The following is a 12,185-nucleotide window of genomic DNA, read 5'->3' as shown; positions in this document are numbered from 1 at the left end:
CTTTTTCCCAGAACAGCATGGGTCAGGCTAATCGTCCTTAAATCCAAAGCACTTGTTTCATTCCACCCTCCAAGACACCTGCCCACCATCTTGGCAGAAACCAGTAGTAAATTCCAGTATTTATTGGGCATAAGTGTTGAGCATGGGGTAGCATCATACTGCCCCATTTCCATAGTAACCAATTGGCTTAGTCACATGCTACAAGTTGCTGCTTCCAGGTGTGTGAATTAGTTAAGCTAAATTCAAAAGGAGAATTGGCTTTTCCAAACAGTAAGATAAAAACACTTTGTATCAAAGTTGTGACTTAAAAAATACAAAAGCTAAACTCACAGGTGTAGAGAAAAAAATGGCAATCCTGAGAGCTGCCCTGAAATGTCAGTCTTGAAACTTGTATAAATTGTTTAAACAGGCAGCTCCTGGAGAGGCCAGCATCCATTAGGGAAATGAAGGTAGTGGGAGCCTGCCCTCTTCCATCCAGGTGGCCTTCATACAGTCTCTGGCATATGTGGGTCCAGCCCCAGGCTGGGCCCCGTGATGGGGAAGCATGGAGAGAGGCACTGAGGAAGGACAGGGCCAAGCCCTTCAGTCAGAGTAAATGGGGAATCATGGCCCTACCTGGCATTTCCAAGCTTTGGCAGCTCTCAGGTGTTTCCTGACTGCTCAGCCCCTGCTGTGGCCAAGTAGTGGGTCTCAGGCCGAGCCTATGGGAACTTCAGACTGGATACTACTCCAAGCCCTAATTTCCAGTCCTCAGCATCCGAGAGAGAGCTGGTCCCATGGCCTCAGCCTGAGGGTTGAGGGGTTGGAAGGTTGGCTTGGGCCTTGGGATCAGCTGTTACCTCTCAGAGCTGGGACCCAGCACACAGCAGAAGCCTGAACAAGATACAGACAGAGCGTGGATGTGTTGTCACTATATAAAAAGGTTGGTGGGTACAAGTCAAGACTGGCTGACTGCTAAGACAGCATGGACTGCTGTACGGCCTTCTGCAGAGACTGCCGGGTCACCAGCAAGCGCACCACCTCCTCCGAGCGTTTGGTGAGCCGCTTCCGAGCCTGGTCATGCGTGACCATGGTCATGTCCCAGCCATTCACCTGTTCCAAGGAGAGAACACAGGCTACTTCAGCTCTTTGCCCTACATAACAGTGGTTTTCAACTTGTGGGTTGCAACACCTTTGAGGGTTGAACAACCTTTTCACAGGGATTGCCAAAGAGTATAATATATATCAGATATTTACATTACGATTCATAACAGTAGCGAAATTACAGTTACAAAGTAGCAACGAAGATAATTTTATGGCTGGGGGTCACTACAACATGATGAACTGTATTAAAGGGTCACAGCATTAGGAAGGGTGAGAATCACTGCTCTAGAATCTGGAAACAGGGTTTTGAGGGGCCTAGGCTACCCAAGCAGGCCCCAAGCTAATATCCCCTAACATAGAGATGCCCAGGAGTCTATCTAGCGGCATTCTTAGGGGCAATAACAGCATGGCTTCAGAAACCCATTTCGATGAGTTGCCCCTCTGGGAAGCTAGGTTAGCCCCCAACCCCAAGTGCTTCAGCCCTTCTCACACAAACCTTGTTTTCTACCTCTGGAACAACCATACCTGCATGATCTTGTCTCCAATCTGCAGCCCAGCAATTTCAGCAGGGCCTCCCTCAGACACTCGTGTGACGTAAATGCCCTGGAAAGAAGCAACCCAGGTAAAGCCCTGTGGTCACTGGATTGGCCCTTTACCACGCAGCATGACATGCTCTCAGCAATGCCTCTGTCCCTGTGCCCGCCTTTCCCACCAATACATTCTGCTGGCACGGACTGTGCCATGACAGCTGAGGCCACCACCTGCTCCTCCAGGCTGTCTCTCAGCATGCCTTCCACTTAATCCCACCAGATCATTTAGGATTGTCAAGGAAAAACAGTCTGCTCTTTCCACACAGGCCCAGAAAGAAAAATCTGCCGCCTCAGGCTTCTGTGCCCCATGTGGAGGTCTGGGACCCTAGTCTCTCACCTTGTCTGTTTTATCTTCCGAGAAGGGATTCTGGGAAGGGTCTTGGTCGATCCCACCTCCAATACTGAAGCCCAGGATTAAGTTCTCACCTTGACGCAACTTATGAATTTCCACTCTTTGCTGGTAAAAGAAAAAGCAAGTTGTGTGTAAGGAGCGGGGGAGATCTGATCTCTGTGCCCAGTAGCAACCTCAGGCTGCTGGGTCAGCTTAGAACTATGCCAAGGGGTTAGAGATGAAGGCCCGCTGCCGAAATCCAACAGGACACCTGCCAGGAGGTTGGTGGTTGGGTCTCAACCCCTACACACAGCCCTTTGCCTGCAACTTTCCCCACCCATTTCCCATCCTTGATCAATAATGTATTCAGGACCTATACTGGCCCAAGGAACAAAGGGTACTGTGGCTGCTGTAAGAAAGATGCCCATCTTTCTGGAGAGGGATCCCCCAGACAGGAAAGCCCTGAGAGCGCAGATGCCCGCTGAGGCAGCCCTACAGAGATTAGGAAAGCCTGGAGGCGCATGGGAGAAGCAGGGAAGAAACCTGCACAGAAGAGAAGAGGAGGCCTTCCTGGTCAAGGAGACTGGTGTGTACGGCACAGGATCTGCAGGTGAGATGGATAAAGGATGAGACTGGGGTGTAGGCCTAGTTGTATCATCTCCCCAGTCCTTAGGTCCTGTTCTTATGCTGTGTGAGAGACACTATTCTAGGGCTTTCTCAGCATGCTCTAGGGTTGGGGTCTCCAACTGGGCAGGCGCCTTTGAAAGCCCTCAGAAAGCATCCTCCAGCTACCTACCAGAAGTTACCCCCAAAGTTGAGAATTTTAACACAAAGAAGTAGGGGTGGCTTTCTGAACTTGGGAAGGCTTCAACAAAAGAAGGATTATTTGCACCCAGCCTTGAGAAATGACAGTGCACCACCTGACCTTGATCTTGAACTTACTGGAACTCAAAAAGGAGGTAGGAGTAGGGCAAGGCACTGATGCTCGGATGATCACTGGAGTGGTAGGTGGGGGAATGGATTTCTCATGGGTAGGGTATGGAGGCCTGAAGACAGGAGCTACTTATAAGCGCTGATCCCCAGACAAGCTACTTATAAGCTAGGATGATCACTGGAGTGGTAGGTAGGGGAATGGATTTCTCATGGGTAGGGTATGGAGGCCTGAAGACAGGAACTACTTATAAGCGCTGATCCCAGACAAGGCCTGATCATATGCAAGTGGAGCAGTGCACCCTGTCATCTGTCCAAATCAGCAGCTCTCAACCTGTGGATCGTGATCCCGTTGGGGCAACCAAGCCTTTCGAGGTCACCTAGACCATCAGAAAACACAGGTATTTATATTACAATTCATAACAGTAGCAAAATTATAGTTATGAAGTTGCAAGGAAAATAATTTTATGATTGGGGGGTCACCACATCATGAGGAACTGTATTAAAGGGTTGCAGCATTAGGAAGGACAACCATCACTACATTGGGGACCCAGGTAGAGTGCAATGTCAGTAGTTGGGAGTGTCGGGAGCCATCTGCACAGGTTTCCAGAAGACAGATCTCTGGGGCCAGAGTTCAGGGGAGGATGTTAACTATACTTAAGAGGGTAAGGCTGGGAGGAAAGCATCTCCACCCCATGAGCAATCCAGGACTCAGGAAAGAGGCCAGATCTGCCTGCCTATGCTCAGGCATGCACCTGGCGTCAGGATTGGAGGACTGAGGACTTACAGCTTTGAGAAGGACTCTGACTGGCCTGACAAGAGGGAAGCGGAAGAAGAAACATGATGCCTAAGGCCCATTCGCCTGGAGCTTCCTGCCCCAAGGTGTAAGCGCCTCCAGACCTATCTCCACACATGCCTCCCTTCACACGCACCAGCAAGGTCTAAAAGGAGACAAAGCCCTGTGGTCGACTTAAGGGAGAAGCTGGGCGGTGAACTGGCTCTCCCTGGGTCCTCAACGAACCCTCTCTTTCCCAGATACGGTCAAACCTGGACTCTTTTCTGGAGCAGCTAGGGAGAGATCCTAGAAAAACCAGGAAGCTGTCCACTGCTAGCCCAGGCCTGGGCTGGGGCTCTAACCCACCCTCCTATGCCCCTTCACCAGTGGCGTCCTTGCCCCCACTGTCTGGACTTTGGGAGCTCTCCAGCACACTGCCTAAGCATGGCCCGTCCCTGGAGTTCCTGAGTTAGGACTGTGGGCCAAAAGAACCTATTAGTTCACACCTGTAACTCCAACACCTGGAAGGCTAAAGCAGGAGTGCTGCCAGAAGTTCAAGGCCAGCTAGGGCTTAAGAGTGAGGCCCTGACTGGGGAGAGATCCAGGTCCTTCCAGAAAGCTCCCTTTATGGCTGGGCATAAAGACTTTTCTTGAAGGTAGTTTTCAGCACACCCACCTCTGCCTCAGGGTTGGGCTGCAGGGTCCATCAGACTCTGACCTTGGTGTTTAGAGCTACACCCCGCCCCCTTTTCCTTTTGCCTATTCAAATACAACTGATGCACAAGACAAACCCCCGAAGGCGACCCTGGAAAGATCTAGAACATCAAGTGTCAAGCACAGGAACACGCACTTTGAACCAAGGGGCTGAGTATCCTGAAAAGTTCAGGAAATCAAGTTTAGCTCTCGAGGTGTCGGTCCCCAGAGCTAGGCCGATGAGAAGGGGCTGCTAGGACAAACTCTCGCCAGTCCCACCCCCTAAATCTACGGGGCGGCGGCGGCGGCGTGCCGGCTGGAGCAGAGGAAACGCTTCCTCATTCCAGAGGCTGAGACTCACTCACGGACGTCGGCGCCCGCCCCCCGCGGCCGCCCAGCTGGGGACACGGAGGCCCAGGGCAGGGGAGTTTTCTAACACTCCCACGGAGCAGCCTTTCTCCTCCATCCTCCCAGTGCCCTGGATCTGACCTCTGTTCTGGGTTTCTGGAGGCTCTTAGGTCCCAGCCACCTCTCCGGGTCAGAGAAGGCTGCAGCACTGCTAAACAGAAACGGCAACTGGAGCTCTGGCCACCGGAATGCATGCAAGAGCCCCGGGTTGTATGCTTTCTCCGCCCGTCTAGATGTCAGTTTGCCGCTCTGCGAAATGGGGTGAGCCAAGAGGAGAAGGAGCTCGCACGAGCGCACTCACCACTACGGCGGTGACAGGCTGGCCCGGGATGTAGGACATTTCGACGACAGCGCCCGGTGAGACCCGCAGCTAGAATGCCCGCGGCCGCGCCCTCCCTGGTTAACAAAGGGCAGCCCTGCTCGGCCCGCCCCCTCATGAATACTTAACAAGGCTCCAGCCAATCATCAGCTGGAGCGCTGTTCGGCTTTCAGGAGTCCCAGGACTTGCGTGCTGAAGTGGGGCGGGAGGGGAGCGCGCCCGAGGCGCTAGCGTGGGAGGCGGGGCGGGGTCTGTGCGCCTGCGCAACCTGAGCCCTCCCAGCAGCCTCCAGCACAAACAAGATGGCGTCGCGGAACGTTCCGCTTTCTCCGGTCTGAGGGCACACGAGGGACTGTGCTGCTGTGTTCCAGGTAACTCGGCGAGCCTTTGGGGGCGTGTGCGGATGTGCCGCAGCCCCAGGCCGGCTCGAGCCTCAGCCTCGGCGTCCCGTGGAGGTCAGAGGCCCAGGCGCGCTGTCGGAGGTCCCCAGGGGAAGAAGGCGCCGTGCGCCCAAGTCGCCGGGCTTCGGGCGCCACTTGTAACTTGGTTTTCTCCGCAGTTCGGCGTTGAGTCCGCGAGAAGGCAGAAGCGGAGCCCCGGCGGGTGCGATGGCCGCGGTGGTGGCCAAACGGGAAGGGCCGCCGTTCATCAGCGAAGCAGCCGTACGAGGCAACGCCGCGGTCCTTGACTACTGCCGGACCTCAGTGTCAGCGCTGTCGGGGGCCACAGCCGGCATCCTCGGCCTCACCGGCCTCTACGGCTTCATCTTCTACCTGCTCGCCTCCGTCCTGCTCTCCCTGCTGCTGATTCTCAAAGCGGGAAGGAGGTGGAACAAATATTTTAAGTCACGAAGACCTCTCTTTACAGGAGGCCTCGTCGGAGGCCTCTTCACCTACGTCCTCTTCTGGACGTTCCTCTACGGCATGGTGCACGTCTACTGAAATGAGGGCAGGGGTGACCTAAAAAAAAAAAAAAAAGATTGGCAGGACTCTTGCCAGCAGTTAACACCGTGTAGACTTACCTAGTTTTTAAATTGTTTGAACTCGCTGCTTGTTCTGTGCTGTTATAATTTATATCTGAAGACGGAGAGCCTGTAATATTCTTCAGATTAAATGAAGTGTGACACCTTGTCGAGTTCTTTCCTACACTGATGCTTAGCCACGCTTTGAAGTCGCCAAGACTTGCTCCCTGGAGAGCAAGCTGTAGGCCATAGCCTGTAATTTTCTTGGATTTACACCTAGTAGATCCAGAGGTACCCCTAGGGCTTACGTGAGAGAACTTAACGTTAACATCTTAAGGACTGATGACGGTTCGCGTTACTTTACTAAGCATTCTCTATGTGCAGGCAATGTGCTCTGTACTTTTTGCATCGGGTATGTTTTAATTTTAGCAGTACTCAATGGAGACGTTACTGTTAAACTTCTGCTGAGGCCCAGAGAGGTTAGATGTCTGCCTGGGGTGGCTCATCTGGGAAGAGGCAGAGCCAGAATGCAGTTACCGTCGGTTTGCCTGTTCCATATTAGATGAAAGTACGTTTCTAGCATGGCTTCCCACCGACCACTGTTGTCAGGTATGAATGAAATCAGCTAAGTCCCAGTTATCTGGTCACAGCTAGTTATCTTTCCTATAAGAAATTACATATGTTAGGTCGCAGCAAGTGCCTGGCCCACTTGACTTTTTATGTTGACTGACGGGAAGAGTCAAACTCTGTGCCACGAGTACTTGTCCCTTGTAGGGTGAAACCCTGTTCAGATTTGAAAGATACTGTGATTAGGGACTGTGAGTCCCCAACTCAGGCACCTAGAGCAAGGGCTTATGATGGCCTCCCCACTGAGAGGAAACGGATGGAAATAGGGAGGGCAAAAGGCATCTGTGACAGGAACAGCAGTTTGTGATTTCATGTCTAATTCCCAGGTCACATTGATAGCACCCAAAATATCAGTTGGCCCACATGATTCTCCCAAAGGTATGAAATAACTTCTAGGACGATCCTGGATGACCTAGTTTGGACTAGGGACTGACATACACAATTCATCAGATCCTGAAAGGTCAGAATAGAAAGGGGCTCTTGGGCTAGGGCTGTAGCCTATAAACCAAGCAGTGCCCAGAAAGGAAAAGTGTCTCCCCAAAGTTTAAGAGTTCAAGTTCCTGAATTAGAAGCCTTATTCCGCCTGGGGAGGCTGTGAAGGGAGGATCCGGAATTTGGGCATGGGCCACAGAGGAAAACCTCGGAGGTTTTGGTTTTTTGGTTTTTAATTTAAGCAACTGGTTTCCATAAGATGGATGAGCTACCTTATACCAAGGTTATGCAGAAGGCAAGAAGTTGGGGGTTGGGGGGCACAAGGCAATTTTGGCAAATGGGCATTCTGTGAGATGTTGTAATGTGATTCCTGGCCATTGTAAGTTTGGGGCCTCCTAAAATGATCCAGTGGAGGCCAGTAAAAGAACACTTCACACTGTTGGTGTAGTAACAACCTTCCTGGTTGTTTTCCACATCAAAGCACCTGGGATTCCCTTCCTTCCCTGTCCCCTAGGCAGGTGGCTCCTAACCTTTCAGATTTAAACTCACTGCCTTGAGTACACTTACTCCAGCTGTTCCAGGTTGAAACTTCCCCAGCACCCTATTTAGTTCATGATGACAGGTGTGACCACCCACCAGACTGGAAGCATGTGAGTGCAGGGGCCATGTGTGTTGCTCACCAGTGTCAGGCTTTTGTCCAACACCTGACAAGAACAGGACGCAGAACATGAACTCAGTACTTACTGACAATAACTAGTAAAAGGCATCTTTATTCTGATACAAAATGAATTGTCTGACTGTCCCCAAGCCATTTCAAAACAGGAAGAGCCAGGCCAAGCTGTATACCGCCATGACCCTTGGCGCTCTTGTTTGCTCCTGAATGTGAAAGTTAACAAGTCAGTTGCCTAAGTGGATCACCCAGGCTTTCACTTTCAGAAAGCAGAATGGCTTGGTGACAATCCCCCAGACAACCAAAGGTGCAGGAACTGCTTCCCTTGGAAGAGGTGCTGCTCTGGACAGCACTCCCTTCTGCCCCAGTGGCAACAACTCTTCCTTTTCAACCCATTTTTTTAACTTATATTTTGTTTTTCCAGTCTCTCCACATAGCCCTGACTGTCCTGGAGCTCACTATGTAGACCAGGCTGGCCTCAACTCAGAGATCCGCCTGCTCTGCCCCTTCAGTGCTAGGATTAAAGGTGTGTTCTGCTTGCATGGATGCCTGCACCAGTTCATGCTTAGTACACACCGAAGCCAAAACAGAGTGTCTGATTCCCTTGGAGCTAGAATTACAGGGGGTTGTGAGCCATCAAGTGAATACTGGGAATTGAACCTGTGTTTTCTCAAAGGACAGCCAGTGCTCTTAACACTGAGACCTCACTGTTGCCCAGGTTGACATTTCTGAGCTCAGGTAACCCACCCCCATATGCTGGGTCTACAGGTAGGCAGTGCTCTGCTACCAGGCCCCTTCTGATCACCACCTTCAAGGATCCAACAGAAGGATGCTCTCTGTCCCTGGCATGTGCTGGGGGTGCTTTCTAGGGAGGAACTCACAGCATCAAGCACCTGGACAGCGCCTGGGACTCAGGTCAAGGCAGAACTTGACCCTTGACAGTGGTCTACAGATAAAGAGCTCTGGATTTCTCACCTTGGGTTTCTCCAGATACTCCTCCATAAAATGGGGGAGAGTGAAGCCGCTAGCTCCCCAGCCCTGCATTTAAATGTGTCCCAAGTCTGTTTCTGACAGGAAGTTCAGTCCTACAAGAATAGATCATTTCCTGAGGGAGCGTCCATCCAGGTGGCCAGATGGATCCTCAGAAAAATAAAGGAGGGTGAAAGAAAGGGATGTCTTTGTTTTTTCAGTTTTCAAGACGGGTTTCTCTGTGTACCTTTGTAGACCAGGATGGCCAGGAACTCAGATCTGCCTGCCTCTGCCTCCTGAGTGCTGAGATTAGAGGCGTGTGCCACCACCCAGCTTTTTGTTTTTTGAGACAGGGTTTCTCTGTATAACAGCCCTACCTGTCCTGGAACTCGCTCTGTAGACCAGGCTGGCCTCAAATTCATAGAGATCCACCTGCCTCTACCTCCCAAGTGCTAGAATTAAAGGTGTGCGCCACCAATGCCCAGCAGAAAGGGACATCCAGGAAGAAAAAAAAAAAAGGGTCTCATTATATAACCTTCCTAGCATAAAACTAGCTCCATTGAGCTGGTTGACCTCAAACTCACCCAGCTGCCTCTGCCTCCCAAGGGCTGGGATTAAAGTTGTTCACCACCATATCTGCCTACTTCTATGATTGTGAATCTTTAAATTTTGGATTAGATTAGGTATTATCAGTCAAAATGTTTGAATTTAAATACACCGAGCATATTGCTGTCTCCCAAGTGAAGATGGAAGCCAGGTATAATGGCACACACCTTTAGTCGCAGCACACAAGAGGCCATCCTGGTCTACACAGAGTTTCAGGATAGCCAGGACTACACAGAGAGCCTCCTGTCTAAAACAAAACAAAACAAACAAACAAAAAAAAAAACAGGATGGGGGATGGGAGAGGGACCCCCTTGGCCTCAGGGCAGTGTGTGTGTGTGTGTGTGTGTGTGTAAATCTGACCTGGCACTCTATCAGCCACCCCAGCTGGCATTAATAATGTGCTTGCAAATCACTTTGAGATCTCGGAGAACCTCTTATGTGGGTAGGATTAGGGAGAGGCTTGCAACCTTACATTTTTGACAGGCTCTCTGGGGAGTGGGTGCTGGTCCATGGACCCCACTCTGAGCTCCATGGAATGAAATGCAGTGGGGAAGGGACAACTTTTCAGGGAAAGTCATCCTTTATCTCATTTAGCACTTCAAGGCTAAGCTTCTGAGAGCAGGAATCAGGAACTCCCCCCAGCTCCCCCAGCTCCCAAACAACAAGAGCTAAACCACACAGGCAAGTCCGTCTCTCACCTGGGCAAGTCAGTTTCCCAGAGCTGCAGATGGGGGCTAGAATGGGCTAGTGGTTTACCCGCCTTTCCTCCGGAATCTTACCTAGGAGTCCCTGGAGTTTGCTCTCCCCTTAAGTCTTTTCCAGGTGCCTCCTTAGCCACCTTTAAATTTCACATCTGGGGGTGGGGCTACATGTCCCCTGGATGGACTCAAATGACTTTTCTGAACAAGCATCCTTCTCTGCAGAGACTTGTCAGGAGTCTTGGCTAGAGACTGGAGGCCAGGCTGTCTGGGCTGCCTGACGTCTCTGAAGAGAGTTATGTGTGTGCCCCCAACCCTGGGGCCAGGTCAGCATCTCATCTCGTTCAAGCCTCTCAGGACTAAAGTGCAGCATGCACCCATAAATGTGTACTGCCTGTATGAATAAATGTGTGTCTCGATGAGTTCAGACACTGGCATGTAAACAGTGTCCTACCACTGAAGCCCTGGAGCCGGGCGGTGGTGGTGCACGCCTTTAATCCCAGCACTCGGGAGGCAGAGGCAGGCGGATCTCTGTGAGTTTGAGGCTGGGCTGTACAGTCTTGAAAACAATACAGAGAAACCCTGTCTCGTAAAAACAAAAAACAAACAAACAAAAAACCACTGAAGCCCTGGGCCTGCCCCTTCCCTGGGGGCCTGCCCCGGGCCTCCTTTCTGCATCTGAGCTGCTGGCCAACAGGAGACTCCCCTCCATACACACACACACACACACACACACACACACACACACACACACACACACAAACTTGCAGCAAGATCCCATCCAAGCTGGATGGGGTTGAGGAGCCTCTTCCCAGAAGCCCCATCCTGAGCAAGCACTGAGAGGTCTCAGAGCTGTGGTCTGTCCCGGCCCCATCATCTTTGAATCTGTTCTCTGCCAAGAGCTCTGGCTACATCTTCAGTCTTCACTGTTTGCAAGATCTGTGGCTGCTTCACATTCACGATGGCTTTCTCCGGGAGGCCAGACCTTTGGGTGGGGGTGCACACAGAGGGCAGAGGGGGCTGTCAGGAACTCCTGCGGGCATGGCCTTTCTGGGGCAGAGTACATGGCAGTCGCTGTCCTAGCTGCAGCTCAGACGCGTGACGATGTCCACACTGAGGACTGGGAAGCACAGTCTCCCACAGCAATAGGAGGCTGTGTTAGACAACCAAGGTGGACCTGCAGGTGAGGGGCTCAGGTGGGTGACCCGGCAGTGACAGCTCAGGGAACAGCGAGGCTTAGGATCCCTCAGTCTGGGGGTGTTCCCACCCCACAGCCCACAGCTTCCACCTGTCTTTCCTCAGTCTGTTCCATCCCAGGGAATTTCTCAGCTCACCCCACCCTGACCCAGCTCCCACCAGGAGGTTACCCCACCTTAGCAAGGAGTGAAATCTGAGGGCTGAAAGAAAGACCACCCTAGGCCCAGGAGCACCCTCTGGAGTAAATAAATCCCAAAGAGTCCTCGGCCAGCTGTCCCACAGCCCCTCACCTGGCAGGCTCGAAGAGCTGGCAGCTGTTCCTCTGCTTCACGTCACTCTGAGCCAGCTCCCAAGACTCCTCATCCTGCTGAACCCCATCTGCTGGCCTGTCCTCTGCCAGCTCCTGCTGGATCCCATTGGCCTCAAGCTCAACATTGGCTTCCTCCTCCTGACCCCTGGTTAAGACACGGCCACAGCCTTCGTGGGGCACTGACAGAATCACACTCCACCTGGGCCCCACTCTTTCCTCTAGCACAGCCGCCTGTGGCCAGGTGGGACTGTACCAGCTGGGTTCAGGAAACGTCTGTGCAACCCAGACAAATCACACAGGTCCACCCGGCATCCACAGTCCAGGTTGCTGGGGCTGAGAAAGCACATGCTGCCTGACGCAGTTCCTCATTCTGCTCCCAGTTCCTCCAAAACGCCTTCTTCAAGGGCCAGGCCAGAACCTCTTTCCCTTCCTGTCATCCCAGACCCAGCACCCTTCCATGCTGTGTTCTGTGTTCCAACGCTAAAGGAGCGTGTGCACGAGCACGTGCACACACACACACACACACACACACACACACACACACCTTCCTCCAACCCCAGGCATCTGTCTAGTACCAAGAACAAGC

General features: G+C 52.1%; 3 protein-coding genes across 4 annotated transcripts in view; 1 reads left to right on the top strand and 2 right to left on the bottom strand.

The window, feature by feature from the left end:
- Positions 1–107: 107 nt before the first annotated feature.
- Tax1bp3 (Tax1 binding protein 3) lies at positions 108–5,270 on the bottom strand. The gene is made up of 4 exons (XM_005067430.4): positions 5,112–5,270; positions 2,011–2,130; positions 1,609–1,686; positions 108–1,092 (listed from the first exon to the last, which is right to left on the bottom strand). Exons 1-4 carry the CDS (start codon positions 5,148–5,150, stop codon positions 955–957), a joined length of 375 nt encoding a protein of 124 aa, XP_005067487.1. The 5' UTR covers positions 5,151–5,270; the 3' UTR covers positions 108–954.
- A 93-nt stretch (positions 5,271–5,363) lies between these two features.
- Emc6 (ER membrane protein complex subunit 6) lies at positions 5,364–6,257 on the top strand. The gene is made up of 2 exons (XM_005067432.4): positions 5,364–5,500; positions 5,689–6,257. Exon 2 carries the CDS (start codon positions 5,738–5,740, stop codon positions 6,068–6,070), a length of 333 nt encoding a protein of 110 aa, XP_005067489.1. The 5' UTR covers positions 5,364–5,500; positions 5,689–5,737; the 3' UTR covers positions 6,071–6,257.
- Positions 6,258–9,706: 3,449 nt separating this feature from the next.
- Positions 9,707–12,185, bottom strand: part of P2rx5 (purinergic receptor P2X 5) — a 13,287-nt gene continuing 10,808 nt past the window's right edge. The window contains exons 12-13 of one of the 2 annotated variants that reach the window (XM_005067810.4): positions 11,580–11,744; positions 9,707–11,077 (exon numbers count right to left, since the gene is read on the bottom strand). In XM_005067810.4, the coding sequence (XP_005067867.1) occupies positions 10,966–11,077; positions 11,580–11,744 (277 nt within the window). In that variant the 3' untranslated portion in view covers positions 9,707–10,965. Of the gene's footprint in view, positions 11,270–11,579; positions 11,745–12,185 lie in introns of both variants that reach the window. The other variant, XM_040749103.1, reaches the window with a different exon arrangement.

The sequence above is a fragment of the Mesocricetus auratus genome, unplaced genomic scaffold (assembly GCF_017639785.1).
Source record: "Mesocricetus auratus isolate SY011 unplaced genomic scaffold, BCM_Maur_2.0 Super-Scaffold_100007, whole genome shotgun sequence".
Classification (NCBI taxonomy): Eukaryota; Metazoa; Chordata; class Mammalia; order Rodentia; family Cricetidae; genus Mesocricetus; species Mesocricetus auratus.
This window is presented reverse-complemented; position numbering and strand designations above follow the sequence as displayed.

What these genes read in the sequence shown, in the direction of transcription:
- Tax1bp3 (XM_005067430.4), bottom strand. Translation starts at nt 5,150, where the DNA reads ATGTCCTACATCCCGGGCCAGCCTGTCACCGCCGTAGTG. An exon ending in AGCCTGTCACCGCCGTAGTG is followed by an intron (nt 2,131 to 5,111) that starts GTGAGTGCGCTC and finishes TTCTTTTACCAG; the next exon opens with CAAAGAGTGGAAATTCATAA. An exon ending in CGGAAGATAAAACAGACAAG is followed by an intron (nt 1,687 to 2,010) that starts GTGAGAGACTAG and finishes GCTTCTTTCCAG; the next exon opens with GGCATTTACGTCACACGAGT.
- Emc6 (XM_005067432.4), top strand. Translation starts at nt 5,738, where the DNA reads ATGGCCGCGGTGGTGGCCAAACGGGAAGGGCCGCCGTTCATCAGCGAA.